We start from the raw sequence: 23,196 nt of genomic DNA, 5'->3' as shown, positions 1-23,196 counted from the left end.
ACCAAGGCTGTTCGGGAACAGGCAGAGGATGAAGAAGACCAGCGGGCTTCTGGCGAGGAGTCTTATCCCGGGCACAGACAGTGCAGGCTCGCACAAAATCCACAACATCCGTCTCCAGAGTCGGCCACCAATAGAAACGAGAGATGAGTTGCACGGATTTCTTGATGCCCGCATGACCTGCGAGATGGGAGGAGTGACCCCATTTGAGGATTCCGAGGCGTTGGCGTGGAGAGACGAAGGTCTTCCCTGGAGGAGTTTGCCTGATGGAGGCTGGAGAAGTGGAGATCAGGCAGTCAGGAGGAATGATGTGTTGCGGAGAGAGCTCTACTTCCGAGGCATCCGAGGAACGAGAGAGAGCATCGGCCCTAATGTTCTTATCGGCAGGCCGAAAGTGAATTTCAAAATTAAATCGGGCAAAGAACAGAGACCACCTGGCCTGGCGAGGATTCAGCCGTTGGGCAGACTGGAGATAGGAGAGGTTCTTGTGATCGGTGTAAATAATAACTGGAAATCTTGATCCCTCCAGCAGATGCCTCCATTCCTCAAGTGCTAATTTAATGGCTAGTAGCTCTCGATCCCCGATGGAGTAGTTCCTCTCCGCCGGAGAGAAGGTCTTAGAAAAAAACCCACAAGTAACAGCATGCCCGGAAGAATTTTTTTGTAGAAGGACGGCTCCAGCTCCTACTGAGGAGGCATCAACCTCCAATAGGAAGGGTTTAGATGGGTCAGGTCTGGAGAGCACGGGAGCCGAAGAAAAGGCAGACTTGAGCTGTTTAAAGGCGTCTTCCGCTTGAGGAGGCCATGACTTAGGATTGGCATTCTTTTTGGTTAAAGCCACGATAGGAGCCACAATGGTGGAAAAATGTGGAATAAATTGTCTGTAATAATTGGCGAACCCCAAAAAACGTTGGATAGCACGGAGTCCGGAGGGGCGTGGCCAATCCGGCTCCGGCAGGAGAGGAGGATTTGCGGATAAAGCCCTTTTTTAAATTTTCCTGGATGTACTCAGACATAGCAAGAGTCTCTGGGGCAGAGAGAGGATAAATTCTGCCCCGGGGTGGAGTAGTGCCCGGGAGGAGGTCAATAGGACAGTCATAAGGCCTGTGAGGAGGTAGAGTCTCAGCTTGTTTTTTGCAAAAAACATCCGCAAAGTCCATATAGGCCTTAGGGAGACCGGTTACAGGGGGAACCACAGGGTCACGGCAAGGAGTACTGGTGACCGGTATAAGGCAGTCCTTGAAACAAGAGGAATCCCAACTCTTGATCTCCCCTGTGGACCAATCCAGGGTTGGGGAATGGTGTTGAAGCCAGGGTAGTCCAAGGAGAATTTCGGAAGTGCAATTGGAGAGGACCAAAAACTCAATTTTTTCGTGGTGAGGTCCGATGCACATTAGGAGGGGTTCCGTGCGGTAACGCACGGCACAGTCCAATCTTTCATTGTTAACGCAATTGATGTAGAGAGGTCTGGCGAGACTGGTCACTGGGATGTTGAACCTGTTGATGAGAGAGGCCAAAATAAAGTTTCCTGCAGATCCGGAGTCCAAGAAGGCCTTAGTGGAGAAGGAGAAGGTAGAGGCAGATATCCGCACAGGCACAGTAAGACGTGGAGAAGCAGAGTTGACATCAAGGACTGTTTCACCTTTGTGCGGAGTCAGCGTACGTCTTTCCAGGCGGGGAGGACGGATAGGACAATCCTTCAGGAAGTGTTCGGTACCGGCACAGTACAGGCAGAGATTCTCCATGCGGCGTCGTGTCCTCTCTTGAGGTGTCAGGCGAGACCGGTCAACTTGCATAGCCTCCACGGCGGAAGGCACAGGAACGGATTGCAGAGGACCAGAGGAGAGAGGAGCCGGGGAGAAAAAACGCCTCGTGCGAACCAAGTCCATATCCTGGCGGAGCTCCTGACGCCTTTCGGAAAAACGCATGTCAATGCGAGTGGCTAGATGAATGAGTTCATGTAGGTTAGCAGGAATTTCTCGTGCGGCCAGAACATCTTTAATGTTGCTGGATAGGCCTTTTTTAAAGGTCGCGCAGAGGGCCTCATTATTCCAGGAAAGTTCTGAAGCAAGAGTACGGAATTGCACGGCGTACTCGCCAACGGAAGAATTACCCTGGACCAGGTTCAGCAGGGCAGTCTCAGCAGAAGAGGCTCAGGCAGGTTCCTCAAAGACACTTCGAATTTCCGAGAAGAAGGAGTGTACAGAGGCAGTGACGGGGTCATTGCGGTCCCAGAGCGGTGTGGCCCATGACAGAGCTTTTCCAGACAGAAGGCTGACTACGAAAGCCACCTTAGACCTTTCAGTAGGAAACTGGTCCGACATCATCTCCAAGTGCAGGGAACATTGAGAAAGAAAGCCACGGCAAAATTTAGAGTCCCCATCAAATTTATCCGGCAAGGATAGTCGTAGGCCTGAAGCGGCCACTCGCTGCGGAGGAGGTGCAGGAGCTGGCGGAGGAGATGATTGCTGAAGCTGTGGTAGTAGCTGCTGTAGCATCACGGTCAGTTGAGACAGCTGGTGGCCTTGTTGCGCTATCTGTTGTGACTGCTGGGCGACCACCATGGTGAGGTCGGCGACAACTGGCAGAGGGACTTCAGCGGGATCCATGGCCGGATCTACTGTCACGATGCCGGCTGGCAGGAGGTGGATCCTCTGTGCCAGAGAGGGATTGGCGTGGACCGTGCTAGTGGACCGGTTCTAAGTCACTACTGGTTTTCACCAGAGCCCGCCGCAAAGCGAGATGGTCTTGCTGCGGCGGTAGTGACCAGGTCGTATCCACTAGCAACGGCTCAACCTCTCTGACTGCTGAAGATAGGCGCGGTACAAGGGAGTAGACAGAAGCAAGGTCGGACGTAGCAGAAGGTCGGGGCAGGCAGCAAGAATCGTAGTCAGGGGCAACGGCAGGAGGTCTGGAACACAGGCTAGGAACACACAAGGAAACGCTTTCACTGGCACAATGGCAACAAGATCCGGCGAGGGAGTGCAGGGGAAGTTAGGTATACATAGGGAGTGCACAGGTGAACACACTGATTAGAACCACTGCGCCAATCAGCGGCGCAGTGGCCCTTTAAATCGCAGAGACCCGGCGCGCGCGCGCCCTAGGGAGCGGGGCCGCGCGCGCCGGGACAGGACCGACGGAGAGCGAGTCAGGTACGGGAGCCGGGGTGCGCATCGCGAGCGGGCGCCACCCGCATCGCGAATCGCATCCCGGCTGGAGGCGGTATCGCAGCGCACCCGGTCAGTGGATCTGACCGGGGCGCTGCGGGAGCGAGAGTGTAGCGAGCGCTCCGGGGAGGAGCGGGAACCCGGAGCGCTCGGCGTAACAATAATATAGTGTCTGTACCTTTTGTTTATGGTGGTCTCGCAATTCTTATGTGATGTTTGCCCCAATTTTAGTTTTTAGCAGCATACAAAATTAGAGTTGTCTCAGCTTTTGCTAGGTTGCAGTTTGACCCAACACATTACATCACTAGTAAGGGAACCTGTCTGAGTTTCAATGGGTGGAGCAACCGCTGGGTGGAAGTGAGATCATTCTCATAGTTTACAGCACAGTACAACATGGAAGGGTGCTCAAGTGTGCTGCAATGGTTGAGGTGGCTGATGTGTGGGAGAAAGAAAAGTCACCTCACACTTTCAGGTAAGGAATCCTGGCATTTGAAGAAAGCAGCAGCGTTATGGTGGACTCAGAACACTTTATTCCCAAGACAAGCATGGATCCTTTCTAAGCATGTCCATTACTGTCTGCCAGGTAAGTACTAAAATCACCTTATAGTGGGTAACCCCTTTAAGCTTTTAGATAGTGACCTCCCTTTTTTTTTTAGTTTGCGAGGAGTCACATAAAGGGTACTGATGTCTACAGACATGAATGGTGCAGGATACACTGCAAACTGTATTTTGTGGCTTTAACAGCCATTCCACTACTTCATCAGTTTTCCTTGACATGTCTTACCTAAACAAATCCTTAAAAAATTGACAAATATCACTTATTACAAGTGACATTTCTACCCTCAGATTCTAGTAAACTCAAATAACATTTATTTTTCATCAGCTTCACTGTGTGGGCATTCATAGACAAATGAAAACAGACTTAAATCAGTTTAAGTGTTTCCTTTGCTCTTGCCAAGTGTAGTAATTTGTGATTCAAGTCTAAAGTAGGACGGACTGATTAGAGTGGCCAATGTTAATAAAGGGAAATCCAAAACTTGCTATAAGTGACTGCTCGAGAAGAATGTGTCAAGCTAAATTAAACATGCAGAAGAAAAATACATATTTCCTAACACGTCGGTTAATGGGTCATGTAAAAATGGGAGGCTATGTAATGGTTCTTGGAGGAGGTGCGGGAGGTTCCAGTGCATTTTTGCAGCGCTAACATTTTAAGCAATCACACTGTAATAAATAAATAAATGAGCAAATCTATATATATATAAAACTCAACGTGTGTGTGTTTGTATGTATGTATGTATGTGTGTGTGTTTGTATGTGTATGTGTGTGCATGTTCCAGCATCACGTCCTAAACGGCTAAAGATATTAACATGAAACTTGGCACACATGTTACTTATTTGTCAACAACAAACATAGGATAGGTGATTTAACCCTTACTCACCCCCATTTGCCAGGGGCGGGGTTTATGTTTAAAGTCCCATACAACTCTATGGGAAATATATGTTACTGCATAACTTCCAAACGGTTGGAGATATTTCGATAATACTTGGTCACATGTTACTTATATGTCCACTTAAAATATAGGATAGTTAATTTAACCCTTAACCACCCCCATTTGTGAGGGTAGGGGTTTTTGTTTAAAGTCCCATGAAAATGAATGGGAAATGTATGTTCCCACATAACTTCTGTACGGCTGGAGATATTTCACAACATGGTGCACATATTATGGGTCGGGATATGAGGTAGGGATAGGAGGTTGAGTTAGAAGGTGGGGATATGAGGACGGGATTTGAGGACGGGATAGGAGGTCGAGATAGGCGGTTGGGATATGAGGACAGGATTAGAGGTCGAGATAGGAGAATGGGATAGCAGGATGGGATAAGAGGACGGGATAGGAGGTCGAGATAGGAGGTGGAGATAGGAGGACGGGATAGGAGGACTGGATAGGAGGCGGGGATATGAGGACGGGATAATAGGTCGAGATAGGAGGACGAGATAGGAGGTCGGGATAGAAGGTCGGGATATGAGGACGGGATAGGAGGTCGGGATATGAGGACGGGATAAGAGGACGAGATAGGAGGTCGAGATAGGAGGTGGAGATAGGAGGACGGGAAAGAAGGACGGGATAAGAGGTCGGGATAGGAGGTCGGGATAGGAGGTCGCGATATGAGGACGGGATAGGAGGTCGGGATAATAAGTCGAGATAGGAGGTTGAGATAGGAGGAGGGGATATGAGGATAGGATGGGAGGTTGGGATAGGAGGGTGGGATAGGAGGTCGAGTTAGGAGGTCAGGATATGAGGTCGAGATGGGAGGACAGGATAGGAGGTCTGGATAGGAGGTCGGGATAGGAGGTCAACATAGGAGGAGGGGATAGGAGGATGGGATGGGAGGTTGGGATAGGAGGGTGGAATAGGAGGTCGAGTTAGGAGGTCAGGATATGAGGTGGAGATAGGATGTCGGGATAGGAGGTCGGGATATGAGGACGGGATAGGAGGTCAAGATAGGAGGTCGAGATAGGAGGACGGGACAGGAGGTCGGGACCGGAGGTCGAGATAGGATGATTGGATAGGAGGACAGGATAGGAGGACGGGATAGGAGGACTGGATAGGAGGTCGGGATAGGAGGTCGGGGTATGGGGTTGGGATATGACAACAATATATGGGGATGGGATATGAAGTCAAAAGCTTCCTCCTCTGTTGATTTTCCTCCCCAACAAGGATGAGGAAGGAAAACCGGGCAACGCTGGGTACTCAGCTAGTAATGAAATAAATAAAGAAACATACTATTTATAATTAACACGTTGAGTTATTCCATTGTATTACATTACTTCATGTTCTCATACTGATTAACATCCTATACCAGTGTTTCCCAACCAGTGTGCCTCCAGCTGTTGCAAAACTATGACTTCTAGCATGCCCGGACAGCCAAAGGCTGGAAGTTATAATTTTGCAACAGCTGGAGGCACACTGGTTTGGAAACACTGTCCTATACTATAGTCTAGATTTTAATTCTCAACTTTTTACACTTACAGGGGTCCACCGGTTGAAATTTTAAATTTTTTTTCCAGAAAGTTAAACAGATTTGTAAATTACTTCTATTTAAAAAATGTTATCCTCCCAGTACTTATTAGCTGCTGTATGCTCCACAGGAAGTTCTTTTCTTTGTGAATTTTTTTTCTGTCTGATCTAATCTTTTCAGTTGTGAGGCCCTATGGTCTCCTCATGCTGCCTGGACATTACTTAAATTTTTTTTATGGTAATCTATTTAAAATCTTTAATTTAAATTTGAAAATATATCTTTAATTTTTTCAATTGTGAGGCCCTATGGTCTCATCTTGCTGCTGCCACCTCCAGGCTTGGTCATTTTGCTACTATATGGTCTCCTTATGCTCCTGCCCTCTCCAGGCTGTGTCATTTTGCCGTCATGTGGTCTCCTCTTGCTGTTGGCACATTACATAAAAATGTTAAATAATAAATAATATGAATTATTTGTAATAAATTAATTTAAATTTTACTTAATATTAAGTAATAATTTTAATAAAAATGCCCCTCCAGCATACCATGTGTACAGGGCACAGCGGTGTCACGCTGTTCTTCACAGGGTTTGCCTCGGTAAATGGAGTCACACAGGGGAGGAACTGCTAAAAGTCATTTATAGAGAAATTGGAGCATGGCTTTCTCCACGAAAACTGGAAATGGGAACCATGGTGACCGACAACAGTAAGAACATCTTGTCTGCGTTGCTTCAAGAAAGCCTGAGCATGGCACACATGTTCAATCTGGTTGTCAAGTGATTGCTGAAGTGTTAACCCATCTGTAAGACATCCTAACAATGGGAAGAAAACTTTGCATGCACTTCAGCCACTCGTACACCGCAAAGCACACCTCCTAGAGCTGCAGCGTCAGATTTACCTAATTGGGGTTTACCTAATTGGGGTTACCTACCTACTTGGGGAATCTACAAAATGTGGGGGATTATCTACCCAATGGGGGGAATTATCTACCTACTGTTGGCATGTACCTAATGGGGGATTATGTACCTACTGAGGGTATTTGCCTAATGGTGGGATTTATTCACCTACCGGGGGGGAACCAACCAATAAGGGAAACTTACCTAACTTGCTGGAGGCATCTACCTAAGGGGTGGAATTAACTACCTACTGGGAGCTATTCACCAACTGGACACTCACTTATCTGCTCCCACGAAAATCTGCCTACCTCCCAGATGCCTACTTACCTTCTTACTCATACTATACAGGGCACCAATGGAGACATTATCTGGGGCACTAAGGGTGAGAAACAGATGAGAAATGTACTGGACAATTGCTGAGCCTAAAATATTCGTCTGGCAAATTATGTAGAGTTGAGTCATGGTTGGAAGAAGTCTTTATGTCACCAAAGCCAGATAGAAAAGAAAGGGAAGAGAACAACTCTATAATACATCACCTGTGAGTCACGGTATGCAACTGCACTGTAATCACTTAAACACTCTGCAGGGTCTGTGTAGAGCTGGAATCCTCACTGGTCACTGTATGAGGGGTATTAGTCTGTGTATAGTGGTTTTTATTCAGTATCATGTTTATACTGAAGCTAAACAAATAAAAACAATTACCTTAGCTTCAAGGTTGCTTATCCTCTCTGCCATTGCCGCCAGTCTTGTACAATTCATGCATTCTGAAAGAAAGTATATAGCACAGATAAATAATCTTGTACCATATAGACAATGAATATCAAACTGAGAATAATAGATGAGAAGGTACTAGACACTGCCATATCAGAGAACATAACATAAGCAAAGAAAAAAGAAACCAACAGTAAGTTGTTGTAGCTTTGTTGCACTGCTACCAGTCACCAGAGAAATCGTTGTTTATAGATTGGAAAGAATATGGGATCTTTACATACTATATGGTCCATAAGACTGTTATTTTTAAACAATACTTTTAATTCTTATTTTCTAAGTTGCCTCGGTTCCCATAATCATATCATGGCAATGACTTATGCAGCCATTTCTTCACTAATGATCATGACATGGGTTATGACCACCCTCAAGACTTTCATAATATTTTCCTGAAGGTTTGATCATTTCCAGGAATAGTTAGTGATTTTGATTCTACAAATCAAAAAAACATATTACATGAATAAAAAAAAAAATGGCATGCCTTTCTTCTGCTTCTGATGGAAACGGTCTGCTCAATTTTTTTAATAAGCCCAACTTCCTGTCTAGTCAGGACACTCACGGAATTTAGCCAACTCAGTCTCCCTCCCACTATATATTTTTGGCTAGAACCCCTCCCACATAGTAGAAGGGGGATACGGTTGGCTGAATTCCTGGCTAGTGAGTATACAAGAACAGGATCTACACCAAAGAGGAAGTTGTGCTCATGAAGATAATAGAGGAGACAGTTTGCATCAAAAACATAATGAAAGCATGGAAGACGACAGAAGAATAGTAAAAAAAAAAAAAAGGATTTATTGTTATATGCATGTCTGGGTGGGATACTGGCTGGCCACATATTTCACAATTTTATTTTAAAGGGGTACTCCACTGGCTAGCGTTCGTAACATTTAGTTCCAAATGCTGTGTATGCTCTGGGGGGTCGGTAACGGCCCCTTGTGACATCAGGCCACGCCCCCTCAATGAAAGTCTACGGGAGGGGGCATGGCAGCCGTCATGCCCCCTCCCATTGACTTGCATTGAGGGAGCGTGGCCTGATGTCACAAGGGGGCATGGCTGACCCCCTGCAGCACGCACGCAGCGCTCAAAACTAAATGTTCTGAACGCTGGATGCTGGAGTACCCCTTTAATGCTTTTTATGGGTCACACTTCAAGGGAAGCCATCTCCAGCAGTTGCACTGTAGAGCAAGTTATATTTTTTCTGGAGGATTGCCGAAAAATTTCTTTTATTTCCATACAGAATTGCTTGGCTAATGATATTTCACACACCAAGCGGTGGTTTCCAGAAGCATCCAAACAACCCTCTCAGCCTTAAGCCATTTTAAATTTATTTTGCCAGATGCAGTTGACTTATATTGGTTCCAGGTGTCGCCATTGAGGTTCTAGTATTTTATATACCACAGCACTTAGTAAGTAGAGAAAATAAAACATTTTAAGTGCAACTAATAATTTTATTGCATCCGCTTTCAGCCTTTCAGCATGTCATCATCAAGTTTTCCTTTTTTTTTTATTTCCAAACAAGAAAATTGAAACAAAGGTATACTGTTAACCACAATACTGATCCAAATTAGAATCCGACTTTTCAGCCCACCTGGGCCTTGCTTCCAGTAGATTTTTTAGTGGTTCTGCTGGACCCAATATGCACTGCTCAAAAAAATAAAGGGAACACTAAGAGATCACATCCTAGATCTGAATGAATGAACTAATCGTATGAAATACTTTCATCTTTACATAGTTGAATGTGATGACAACAAAATCACAGAAAAATTATCAATGGAAATTAAATCTACCAACCCATGGAGGTCTGGATATGGAGTCACACTCAAAATCATAGTGGAAAACCACACTACAGGTTGATCCAACTTTGATGTAATGTCCTTAAAACAAGTCAAAATGAGGCTCAGTAGTGTGTGTGGCCTCCACGTGCCCGTATGACCTCCCTACAACACCTGGGCATACTCCTGATGAGGTGACGGATGGTCACCTGAGGGATGTCCTTCCAGATGTGGACTAAAGTATCCCCCAAATCCTGGACAGTCTGTGTGATGCAACGTGGTGGGTGGAGCGAGACATGATGTCCCAGATGTGCTCAATCAGATTCAGGTCTTGGGAACAGGCAGGCCAGTCCATAGCATCAATGCCTTCCTCTTGCTCGAACTGCTGACACACTCCAGCCACAGGAGGTCTAGCATTGTCTTGCATTAGGAGGAACCCAGGGCCAACCGCACCAGCATATGGTCTCACAAGGGGTCTGAGGATCTCATCTCGGTACCTAATGGCAGTCAGGCTACCTCTAGCAAGCACATGGAGGGCTGTGCGCCCCCCCCCCCCCAAAAAAAAAAGGCCACCTCACACCATTACTGACCCACCGCCAAACTGGTCATGCTGGAGGATGTTGCAGGCAGCAGAATGTTCTCCACGGCATCTCTAGTCTCTGTTATGTGTGCTCAATGTGAACCTGCTTTCATCTGTGAAGAGCACTGGGTGCCAGTGGCGAATTTGCCAATCTTGGTGTTCTCTGGCAAATGCCAAACATCCTGCATGGTTTTGGGCTGTAAGCACAACTCCCACCTGTCGACGTCGGGCCCTGATACCACCCACATGGAGTCTGACCGTTTGAGTGGACACTTGCACATTTATGGCCTGCTGGAGGTCATTTTGCAGGGCTCTGGCAGTGCTTCTCCTTCTCCTCCTTGCACAAAGGCAGAGGTTGAGGTCCTGCTGCAGGTTGTTGCACTCCGACGGCCTACTACACGTCTCCTGATGTACTGGCCTGTCTCCTGGTAGCGCCTCCATGCTCTGGACACTATGCTGACAGACAAAGCAAACCTTCTTGTCACAGCTCGCATTGATGTGCTATCCTGGATGAGCTGCACTACCTGAGTCACTTGTGTGGGTTGTGTCTCATGCTGCCATTAGAGTGAAAGCACCGCCAGCATTCAAAAGTGACCAAAACATCAGCCAGGAAGCATAGGAACTGAGAAGTGGTCTGTGGTCACCACCTACAGAACCACTTCTTTATTGGGGGTGTCTTGCTAATTGCCTATAATTTCCACCTGTTGTCTGTTCCATTTGCACAACAGCATGTGAAAATGATTGTCAATCAGTGTTGCTTCCTGAGTGGACAGTGTGATTTCACAGAAGTGTGATTGACTTGGAGTTACATTGTGTTGTTTAAGTGTTCCCTTTATTTTTTGAGCAGTGAATGTTTTTTGGTAGTGTCTAATCTTATCATACAGAACACCCATAAACTTGACCAGAGGGCTGTGTCTTTTTTTTTTTTTTTTTAGAAGGGTCCAGTATTGGTGACTGCAAGAAAAAGTGTTGCAGACTGGGTAAAGTCAATAAAAAAAAAAAAAAAAAATGAATGAATGAATGAATAGAAAAGTTAGTCCTCCTGTATCTTTATCAGTGGGTTTTCAGCCCACTTTCTCTGCCAGCAAGGGAGATTCATTAAAGTATTGTTAGTTGGAATAAAGAGGATTATCTTATTAATAATAAGAGACTTACTATAGGTATTATATTGCTCTATTAACTGAGTAAGCAATAACATCTGTCCTTGCACACAATACTGCCAATTACTTGTTGTGTTTTTAAGGGTCTGCCATAATTAAAATGAAATCAAGAAAGATTAAAAAAAACTAAACAAAAAAACAACAATACTCAACATCTGGAAGTTGTACACTAGATATATTTCTTACCACATGAAAAGATAACCTACAGTGTTTTAATATTGCACATGACGACTGGCTGAGAACATTTTTGACAGCAGTTATTTAATGTGTTTTTCTCATACAGTTAGATGAATGTTCCTCGACTTCTACAAAGCATGGGGAATTTGCTCCAGGATATTTAAACAGATGATCTAAAAAAAGATTCCAGTGATGGATTTTAGTGGCCACAAGTTAATTTACAATTAAAGGGAAATTAAACAAATGGTTATATATACAACTCATAGATAGTAGCTTTATACTCTGGTTAAAATAAATTATATAAAAATATTTATATCTGTATGATCTTGTATATGTGTGTGTGTATATATATATATATATATATATATATATATATATATATATATAGACAGAGAGAGAGAGAGAGAGAGAGTCTCAAAGCTGCTCATTCCCCTCTCCCCTTTCAAAAAGTATGTCATCCATGTTTTTGCCTTGCAAAGTGCAAACAAACATAACAATTGAAAGGATATTACAGAGTTTAGATGACAAAGAATATATTTTTGGGGCCCATAAAATATATACTTTTAAATCCATACCTACAGTAACTAAACCAGGTATTGTGCAGAACCATCCTGAAAACTAAAAATAATAAATAAGTAAATACCAGCGCTGTAAAAATAATACAAGTGATTTTATTGATAGATAAAAATGAAGTACCGTATATACTCGAGTATAAGCCGACCCGAGTATAAGCCGAGACCCATAATTTCAACCCAAAATCCCAGGAAAAGTTATTGACTCGAGTATAAGCCTAGGGTGGGAAATACATCATCCCCCCCTGTCATCATCCAGACCCGTCATTAACATCCTCATCATCCCCTTGTCATCATCCCACACATCCCCCCTTCATCATCCCTTTATCATCCCACACATCCCCCCTTCATCATCCCCTTATCATCCCACACATCCCCCCTTCATCATCCCCTTATCATCCCACACATCCCCCCTTCATCATCCCCTTATCATCCCACACATCCCCCCTTCATCATCCCCTTATCATCCCACACATCCCCCCTTCATCATCCCCTTATCATCCCACACATCCCCCCTTCATCATCCCCTTATCATCCCACACATCCCCCCTTCATCATCCCCTTATCATCCCACACATCCCCCCTTCATCATCCCCTTATCATCCCACACATCCCCCCTTCATCATCCCCTTATCATCCCACACATCCCCCCTTCATCATCCCCTTATCATCCCACACATCCCCCCATCATCCCACACATCCCCCCTTCATCATCCCCTTATCATCCCACACATCCCCCCTTCATCATCCCCTTATCATCCCGCACATCCCCCCTTCATCATCCCCTTTTCATCATTCGCCCTCAGTGGTCTTCAACCTGCGGACCTCCAGAGGTTTCAAAACTACAACTCCCAGCAAGCCCGGGCAGCCATCGGCTGTCCGGGCTTGCTGGGAGTTGTAGTTTTGAAACCTCCGGAGGTCCGCAGGTTGAAGACCACTGCGGCCTTCGACATCATCCAGCCCCCTCTCACCCCCCTTTAGTTCTGAGTACTCACCTCCGCTCGGCGCTGGTCCGGTCCTGCAGGACTGTCCGGTGAGGAGGTGGTCCGGGCTGCTATCTTCACCGGGGGCGCCTCTTCTCCGCGCTTCCGGCCCGGAATAGAGGCGTTGCCTTGACAACGACGCAGAAGTACGTTGGCAATGAACGCACCTCTGCGTCGTTGTCAAGGCAACGTGACTATTCTGAGGCCGGGCCCGAAGCGCTTAGAAGAGGCCTCCCCGGTGAAGATAGCAGCCCGGAACCACTATCCCACCGGACCACCTCCTCACCGGACAGCCCTGCAGCACCGGACCAGCGCCGAGCGGAGGTGAGTACTCAGAACTAAAGGGGGGTGAGAGGGGGCTGGATGATGTCGAAGGCCGCAGTGGTCTTCAACCTGCGGACCTCCGGAGGTTTCAAAACTACAACTCCCAGCAAGCCTGGACAGCCGATGGCTGGCCGGGCTTGCTGGGAGTTGTAGTTTTGAAACCTCTGGAGGTCCGCAGGTTGAAGACCACTGCGGGTGGGGGAGTTCATTCGAATATAAGCCGAGGGGGGTGTTTTCAGCACGAAAAATCGTGCTGAAAAACTCGGCTTATACTCGAGTATATACGGTATCTCTCAGTAGCCAATATTGCCGAAGATGTTTAAGAACTCAAAGGGATTCCAAAAGTTTAAAGGACGAGGCAACTATGATAAAAATGATGTAAAAAATGTATGAGGATATAGGCTAAAAATTGTAAGTATATGCAGATGATATCATACTGTACATTATATTTTATTCAGTGAAAAATCAATATAAGTTCTGCTAAAAAACCACGTACTGAACGTTGAACAAAAAGGGAAAGCGCTCCTGATGTGATAACATTACGATTACGGAATGGTGTATAAAGCAAAATTGCTCACCGAGAGGAGTTGTACTGCGACCAAGTATAACTATGGTGTAGGCATGAAATAGACCCTCAATGGGCGAAGCTCGGCAGCCGCTCCTGGCAACACAAGTGAAGCACTCAAGACGGATTCCTCCAAGGAACAGCACAGGATAGAGCCAGTGCACACAATTCCAGGTACAAACTGTTTATTTCCCGGCATGCAACCCGTTTTGCTGGATAACCAGCTTCATCAGGCATGATGAAGCTGGTTATCCAGGGAAACACGTTGCATGCCGGGAAATAAACAGTTTGTACCTGGAGTTGTGTGCGCCGGCTCTATCCTGTGCTGTTCCTTGTAGGGATCCGTCTTGAGTGACGTACTGAACGTGTCACAGATGTCCTGTTTGTCCGATGTTAATTAGCCGTACATAGGAAGTTTCATTGATATATATCCCGTCATTTTTTGATGACATGCAGTATACAATTGAAGTTCCGTTTTTTAATTAATATCTTTTTAAGGATACACACAGAGAGAATAAATGGGTTAAGGTTCCTATTGAAAGCAAAGGTCCTCTGTAGTATTGTGAAGTTCCAGTGAGCGTGCATTTAGGTTCCTATGGACGCTAGCGGCTCAGTGTGATGAGCTCGCCGCTCAGCTGATTATCACTGAAAAAGTGTGGCTCGCTATTATAGATAGGTTTAGTTAGGATTTAATAATCGATGTTGACTACTTAAAAAGGAACATAAAAGCAGGTGCGGTAATCGGCAGCTGCACCAGAGCTCCCGTGCTGTATTCACCGCTCTGCGCATTACTAGGGACGCTTGCGGCTCACTGTCCTTTTACATATTGAAAAGGGGTACCTTATCCTTGATCCTGGGTCACTGTTATTTATATAGATTGAGTCAAAGCAGTAATGCAGGTGCAATAATCTGCAGCTGCACTCGTGCTCCCTGAGAGAAGTCCCCGATCTGTGCATTGCAAGCGATGCTCGCGGCTCACTGTTCTTTTACATGTAGGTAAGGGGTACCTTAGGGGTACTGATCTTTTCCTCTCTGTTTGTGGAGTGGTCTGGGAGACAGCCCCGGCCTGTGGCATCTCTACCAGAACCCGTTCCTGCCACACTGTCACCATTCGGCTGGCTGGAGGTTGATCCTCTGTGCCAGAGAGGGATTGGCGTGGACCGTGTCGGTGGACCGGTTCTAAGTTGCTACTGGTTTTCACCAGAGCCCACCGCAAAGCGGGATGGTCTTGCAGCGGCGGTAGCAACCAGGTCGTATCCACCGGCAACGGCTCAACCTCTCTGACTGCTGAGATAAGCGCGGTACAAGGGAGTAGACAAGAGCAAGGTCGGACGTAGCAGAAGGTCAGGGCAGGCAGCAAGGATCGTAGTCAGGGGCAATGGCAGGAGGTCTGAAACACAGGCTAGGAACACACAAGGAAACGCTTTCACTGGCACAATGGCAACAAGATCCGGCAAGGAAGTGCAGGGGAAGTGAGGTATAAATAGGGAAGTGCACAGGTGAAGATACTGATTAAAACCCATGCGCCAATCAGTGGCGCACCGGCCCTTTAAATCGCAAAGACCCGGCGCGCGCGCGCGCCCTAGGGAGCGGGGCCGCGCGCGCCGGGACAGCACAAACGGGGAACGAGTCTGGTAAGCGGGTCGGGATGCGCATCGCGAGCGGGCGCGTCCCGCATCGCGAATCGCATCCCGGCTGGGGACATTATCGCAGCGCATCCAGTCAGCAGGTCTGACCGGGGCGCTGCGAACAGGAGAACGCTGCGAGCGCTCCGGGGAGGAGCGGGGACCCGGAGCGCTCGGCGTAACAGTACCCCCCCCTTGGGTCTCCCCCTCTTTTTAGAACCCGAGAATTTGTGGATAAGGTCCTTGTCAAGGATGTTGTCCTCGGGTTCCCATGACCTCTCCTCTGGGCCGCAATTCTCCCAATCTACAAGATTTTTTTTTTTACCTCTGACCGTCTTGGATGCCAGAATTTCTTTAACCGAGAAGATGTCAGAGGACCCGGAAACAGGAGTAGGAGCAACAACCTTGGGAGAGAAGCGGTTAAGGATGAGTGGTTTAAGGAGAGAGACATGAAAAGCATTAGGAATACGGAGAGAAAGAGGAAGAAGGAGTTTGTAGGAGACAGGGTTGATTTGGCATTTGATTTTAAAAGGACCAAGATAACGTGGTCCCAGTTTATAACTGGGGACACAAAGGCGGACATACTTGGCGGAGAGCCATACTTTGTCTCCGGGAGAAAAACAGGGGGAGTTCTTCTTTTTTTGTCGGCATGTTTCTTCATCCGGGATGAGGCCTGTAGGAGAGATTTTTGAGTCTCTTTCCAGATGGTGGAGAAGTCCCGAGTCACCTCATCAACAGCGGGCAAACCAGAAGGCATGGGAGTGGGAAGGGGGGGAAGAGGGTGACGGCCGTACACCACAAAAAATGGGGATTTAGCGGAAGACTCAGAGACTCTGAAATTTTATGAGAATTCGGCCCATGGTAGAAGATCGGCCCAGTCATCCTGGCGGGAGGAAACAAAATGTCGCAAATAGTCACCAAGAACCTGATTAATTCTTTCCACTTGCCCATTGGATTGGGGATGATAAGAAGACGAGAAGTTTAATCTGATTTTAAATTGATTACAGAGGGCCCTCCAGAATTTTGACACAAATTGAACACCTCTATCCGAGACGATATGCGTAGGAAGCCCGTGAAGGCGAAAAATGTGCACAAAAAATTGTTTCGCCAACTGAGGCGCAGAAGGAAGACCTGGAAGAGGGATAAAATGTGCCATCTTGGAGAACCGATCAACGACCACCCAAATAACTGTGTTGCCATGGGATAAAGGTAAGTCTGTAATAAAGTCCACACCAATCTGAAACCATGGTCGCTCAGGAACAGGCAGAGGATGGAGGAGACCGGCAGGCTTCTGGTGAGGGGTCTTGTCCCGGGCACAGACTGTACAAGCCCGAACAAAATCAGCAACATCAGCTTCCAGGGTAGGCCACCAATAAAAACGAGAGATGAGCTGGATGGATTTTTTGATGCCAGCATGGCCTGCGAGGTGTGAGGAGTGTCCCCACTAGAGAATTCTCAGGCGCTGGAGTGGAGAGACGAAGGTCTTCCCTGGAGGAGTTTGTCTGATGGAAGCTGGAGAAGTGGAGATCAGACAGTTCGGAGGAATAATGTGTTGCGGGGAAGCTTCCATTTCAGAGGCATCCGATGAACGAGAGAGAGCATCAGCCCTAATGTTCTTGTCAGCGGGGCGAAAATGAATTTCAAAGTTAAAACGGGCAAAGAACAAGGACCACCTAGCCTGGCGGGGGTTCAGCCGTTGGGCAGACTGAAGATAAGAGAGATTCTTGTGATCAGTGTATATAATAACTGGGTATTTGTATCCCTCCAGCAGGTGCCTCCATTCCTCAAGCGCCAGTTTTATGGCCAGTAGTTCTCGATCACCAATGGAGTAGTTTTTCTCCGCCGGAGAGAAGGTCCTAGAAAAGAAACCACAAGTAACACCACGTCCGGAAGAATTTCTCTGTAGGAGTACTGCTCCAGCTCCCACCGAGGAGGCGTCTACCTCCAGTGAGAAGGGTTTAGATGGATCAGGTCTGGAGAGTACGGGAGCAGAAGAAAAGGCAGTTTTGAGATGGTTGAAGGCCTCTTCTGCTTGAGGAGGCCAGGACTTAGGGTTGGCGTTTTTCTTGGTTAGGGCCGCAATTGGGGCCACAATAGTGGAAAATGTGGAATAAATTGTCTGTAATAATTGGCAAACCTCAAGAAACGTTGGATAGCACGGAGTCTGGAGGGGCGTGGCCAGTCCAATACGGCTGATAGTTTGTCCGGGTCCATTTGTAGTCCCTGGCCTGAGACAAAGTATCCTAGGAAGGGAAGAGATTGACATTCAAAGAGACATTTTTCCATTTTGGCATATAATTGATTGTCCTGAAGTCTCTGAAGAACCATGCGGACATGCCGGCGGTGTTCTTCAAGGTTAGAAAAAAAAATCAAAATATCGTCCAGGTAGACCACAACACAGGTATATAGAAGATCAAGAAAAATTTAATTTACAAAGTCTTGGAAGACGGCAGGGGCGTTGCAAAGCCCAAAAGGCATAACCAGATATTCAAAGTGTCCATCCCTGGTGTTAAACATGGTCTTCCACTCATCCCCTTCCCTGATGCGGATGAGATTATATGCACCTCTTAAGTCCAATTTGGTAAAGACGTTGGCGCCACGTAGGCGGTCAAAGTGTTCCGAGATAAGAGGTAGGGGATAGCGTTTTTTTATAGTGATTTTATTAAGGCCGCGGTAATCAATGCAAGGTCGTAAGGAGCCGTCATTTTTGGAGACGAAGAAAAATCCAGCTCCGGCAGAGGAGGAAGACTTGCGGATAAATCCCCTTTTTAAATTCTCTTGGATGTACTCCGACATGGCTTGTGTTTCTGGAGCGGACAGAGGATAGATTCTGCCCCGGGGTGGAGTAGTACCAGGGAGGAGGTCAATAGGGCAGTCATAAGGCCTGTGAGGAGGCAAAGTCTCTGCTTGTTTTTTGCAAAAAACATCAGCATAGTCCAGATAGGCCTTGGGGAGACCTGGTATCGGAGGAGCCATAGGGTTTTGACTGACAGTACTGGGAGCAGACATAAGACAGTTCTTGTGGCAAGTAGTACCCCAGTTCTTGATCTCCCCGGTGGTCCAATCGAGGGTTGGGGAATGGCGTTGAAGCCAAGGTAGTCCAAGAAAAATTTCCGAAGTGCAGTTAGAGAGGACCAGAAATTCAATTTTTTCGTGATGGGGTCCAATGCACATTAAGAGGGGTTCCATGCGGTAACGCACAGTACAGTCCAATCTTTCATCATTAACAGAGGCGATGTAGAGGGGTCTGGCGAGACTGGTCACTGGGATGTTGAACCTGTTAACGAAAGAGGCCAAAATAAAATTTCCTGCAGATCCGGAATCCAAGAAGGCCACAGCTGAGAAGGAGAAGTTAAAAGAAGAAATCCGCACAGGCACAGTAAGACGTGGAGAAGCAGAGTTCACACCTTGAGCTGTCTCACCTTTGTGCGGAGTCGGAGTGCGTCTTTCCTGACGTCGAGGTCGGATAGGACAGTCCTTCAAGAAATGTTTGGTACTGACACAGTACAGGCAAAGGTTCTCAATGCGGCGGCGTGTCCTCTCTTTGAGGTGTCAAACGAGACCGGTCAACTTGCATAGCCTCCACGGCGGAAGGCACAGGAACGGATTGCAGCGGACCAAAGGAGAGAGGAGCCGGGGAGAGAAACCGCCTCGTGCGAACAAAGTCCGTATCCTGGCGGAGCTCCTGACGCCTTTCGGAAAAACGCATGTCAATGCGGGTGGCCAGATGAATAAGTTCATGCAGGTTAGCAGGGATTTCTCGTGCGGCCAGCACATCTTTGATGTTACTGGATAGGCCTTTTTTGAAGGTCGAGCAGAGGGCCTCGTTATTCCAGGACAATTCGGAGGCGAGAGTACGGAATTGGATGGCGTACTCGCCAACAAAAGAATTACCCTGGACCAGATTCAGCAGGGCAGTCTCGGCAGAAGAGGCTCGGGCTGGTTCCTCGAAGACACTTCTAATCTCCGTGAAGAAAGAGTGTACAGAGGCAGTGACAGGATCATTGCGGTCCCAGAGTGGTGTGGCCCATGACAGGGCTTTCCCAGACAGAAGGCTGACCACGAAAGCCACCTTTGACCTTTCGGTCGGAAATTGGTCTGACATCATCTCCAAGTGCAGGGAACATTGTGAGAGAAAACCACGGCAAAATTTAGAGTCCCCATCAAACTTGTCCGGCAATGATAAACAGAGGCTGGATGCGGCCACTCGCTGCGGAGGAGGTGCAGGAGCTGGCGGAGAAGATGGTTGCTGAAGCTGTGGTAGAAGCTGCTGTAGCATCATGGTCAGTTGAGACAGCTGGTGGCCTTGTTGCGCTATCTGTTGCGACTGCTGGGCGACCACCGTGGTGAGGTCAGCGATAACTGGCAGAGGGACCTCAGCGGGATCCATGGCCGGATCTACTGTCACGATTCGGCTGGCTGGAGGTGGATCCTCTGTGCCAGAGAGGGATTGGCATGGACCGTGTCGGTGGACCGGTTCTAAGTTGCTACTGGTTTTCACCAGAGCCCACGTCAAAGCGGGATGGTCTTGCAGCGGCGGTAGCAACCAGGTCGTATCCACCGGCAACAGCTCAACCTCTCTGACTGCTGAGATAAGTGCGGTACAAGGGAGTAGACAAGAGCAAGGTCGGACGTAGCAGAAGGTCAGGGCAGGCAGCAAGGATTGTAGTCAGGGGCAATGGCAGGAGGTCTGGAACACAGGCTAGGAACACACAAGGAAATGCTTTCACTGGCACAATGGCAACAAGATCCGGCAAGGAAGTTCAGGGGAAGTGAGGTATAAATAGGGAAGTGCACAGGTGAAGATACTGATTAAAACCCATGTGCCAATCAGTGGTGCACCGGCCCTTTAAATCGCAAAGAAACGGCGCGCGCGCGCACCCTAGGGAGCGGGGCCGCGCGCGCCGGGACAGCACAAACGGGGAACGAGTCTGGTAAGCAGGTCGGGATGCGCATTGCGAGCGGGCGCGTCCCGCATCGCGAATCGCATCCCGGCTGGAGACATTATCGCAGCGCATCCGGTCAGCAGGTCTGACCGGGGCGCTGCGAACAGGAGAACGCTGCGAGTGCTCCGGGGAGGAGCGGGGACCCGGAGCGCTCGGCATAACACACACCATATAAATTAGGTAATCCGAGGTTCCCGCTGTTAATGAGTGCGAGTTTGGACCAAAAAGCTCTGACGCATTTTGAAAACTCTCTGTTTCCTTCGTCTGGGAGTGCCTTCAGTCCGTGATTACCCACTTTATATATTGGCAGCAACCTATCTATGGAGGTTTGGGAATAGCTATTTTCATTAGGATCTTTGTTATTTAATGATAAGGAAAAAAGGAAAGAAGGGGTTATGCTTTTTGGTCCAAATTCGCACCCATAGTTACATCACTAACAGCGCTAACCTCAGATTACCTAACTTATATCGTGCGGCAGGAACGGGTTCTGGTAGAGACGCCACCAGCCGGGGCTGTCTCTCAGACTGCTCCACAAACAGAGAGGAAAAGATTGTAAAACTGTATAGGACTAATGAGGACCCAGGTCCCAGGATAAGGTACCCCTTCCCTTACCTACATGTAAAAGAACAGTGAGCCGCGAGTGTCCCTAGCAACGCACAGAGCAGGGACTACTCTCAGGGAGCACGAGTACAGCTGCAGATTATGGCACCTGCAATTCTGTACCCTTCTCAAGCAGTCAGCACCTGTTTTTGACTCAATGGGGGAGATTTCTCAAAACCTGTCCAAAGGAAAACTTGCTGAGTTGCCCATAGCAAGCAATCAGATAGTTTCTTTCATTTTTGAAAAGGCCTCTGAAAAATAAAAGAAACAATCTGATTGGTTGCTATGGGCAACTCACCAACTTTTCCTCTGACAGGTTTTGATAAATCTCCCCCAATGTATTTAAATAACAGTCACTCAGGATCAAGGATAAGGTACCCCTTATTAGTGTTGCTCGCGAATATTCGCAATTCGAATTTTATTCGCGAATATCGCATATTCGCGAATTCGCGAATATTCGCAAATATAGCGCTATATATTCGTAATTACGAATATTCTTTTTTTCTATTTTTTTATTTTTTTTCACAGTACACATCACAGTGATCATCCCTCTCTGCTTCCAGCTTGTGTTGTGTAAAGAAGGCTCTAATACTACTGTGTGAGGCCGGTGTGCGAATTTTCGCATATGCGAAAATTAGCATATGCTAATTTTCGCATATGCGAATGTTCGCATATGCGCATTTTTGCACACGCGAATATTCACATATGCGAAAATACATCGAGAATATTACGAATATGCGAATGTTCGCGAATATGACGAATATTCGTCCATATATTCGCGAATATTCGCGAATTCGAATATGGCCTATGCCGCTCAACACTACCCCTTATTAATATGTAAAAGAACAGTGAGCCACAAGCATCCCTAGTAACGCTCAGAGCGGTGAATACAGCACGGGAGCACGGGAACATTAACTCATTTATTCTCTATGTGTGTATCCTTAAAAAGATATGAATTAAAAAACGGAATATCAATTGTAAACTGCATGTCATCAAAGAATAACGGGATATATATCAATGAAACTTCCTACGTAATGCTAGTTAACACAAAACAGACAAACAGGACATCTGTGACACATTCAGTACGTGGGTTTTTAACAGAACTTATATTCATTTTTCACTATATAAATTACTAACAATATTTTTTTAGGACCTGTGTTGCTGGAGTGGGGAGAGAAGGGTGGGCCCCCACTCCATCCAGGCAGTCCGGGATTTGGGCTGTCAGGTAATCACTCCTCAGGTGTGCTAGACTGATATTAGGCTGAGAAAGCAGACACAGCTCTCTCAGCCTGGGAACAGGTTATCTGCATGGAGCCTGTGAGAGCACTTCAAGTGGTATGGACTTTTCTATTTTGTTTGGTGCCCAGTTTTAGGCCGGCACTTGGTCAGTTAGTTTTCCTGCTGTTTAGTTAGAGCCGCCAGGCTTAGGATTTTGTTTGTTATATTTTATGTTCTGCACCTCAACCTGACAATAAAACTGGCTGAGGTCAGTTAAACGAATTCCCTGTTTTCTGGACTGTAATTTCTACTGTATGCCAGCTAAACTATGCCTGTCTACCCAGGAGACAACATCCCCTTTACCTAATCCCTTACAATATATATATATATATATATATATATATATATATATATATATATATATAATCTCCTGAAAACTGTCTGGTTTGGTCCATGGCGACCAATCCTAGCTCAGCTTTAATTTTATCAGAGGTCATTAAGATATGAAAAATGTGTTGGGCTTGGTTGCTATGGGCAACACCAGACAGTTTGGGTAAATTTGGAATGTCTATTTGTGTACAATTAGATTGTTCCTTAAAATGCCATCTTAAATTTTAAAGTCTCATATCAGAGTTACTAATGAGCAAACTTTAAAAAAAATTTGATTGGGAGAAACCTCAGCAAAAAGTTTGGTTCTAAAAAACTAGTTTGTAATAAATAAATACCAACCATACTTACTTCTCCAGCATCTTCTGCTCACAGAAGTATAAAGGTATCTTTCTACTTCTGGATGGGAAACCCCATAGCTGTCAGCAGTTGGCAGCAAGCCAAGG

General features: G+C 46.8%; 1 protein-coding gene across 1 annotated transcript in view; it reads right to left on the bottom strand.

Moving 5' to 3' along the window:
* The window catches only part of COL26A1 (collagen type XXVI alpha 1 chain), a 509,942-nt gene that overhangs the window by 70,735 nt on the left and 416,011 nt on the right, over positions 1–23,196 (bottom strand). Inside the window, exon 4 of the mRNA XM_056558485.1 lies at positions 7,776–7,837. Coding sequence (XP_056414460.1) covers positions 7,776–7,837 — 62 coding nt within the window. The remainder of the gene's footprint in view (positions 1–7,775; positions 7,838–23,196) is intronic.

The sequence above is a fragment of the Hyla sarda genome, chromosome 2 (assembly GCF_029499605.1).
Source record: "Hyla sarda isolate aHylSar1 chromosome 2, aHylSar1.hap1, whole genome shotgun sequence".
NCBI lineage: Eukaryota > Metazoa > Chordata > Amphibia > Anura > Hylidae > Hyla > Hyla sarda.
Note: the sequence above shows the minus strand (reverse complement) of the source record. Positions and strands in the feature narration are given on the sequence as shown.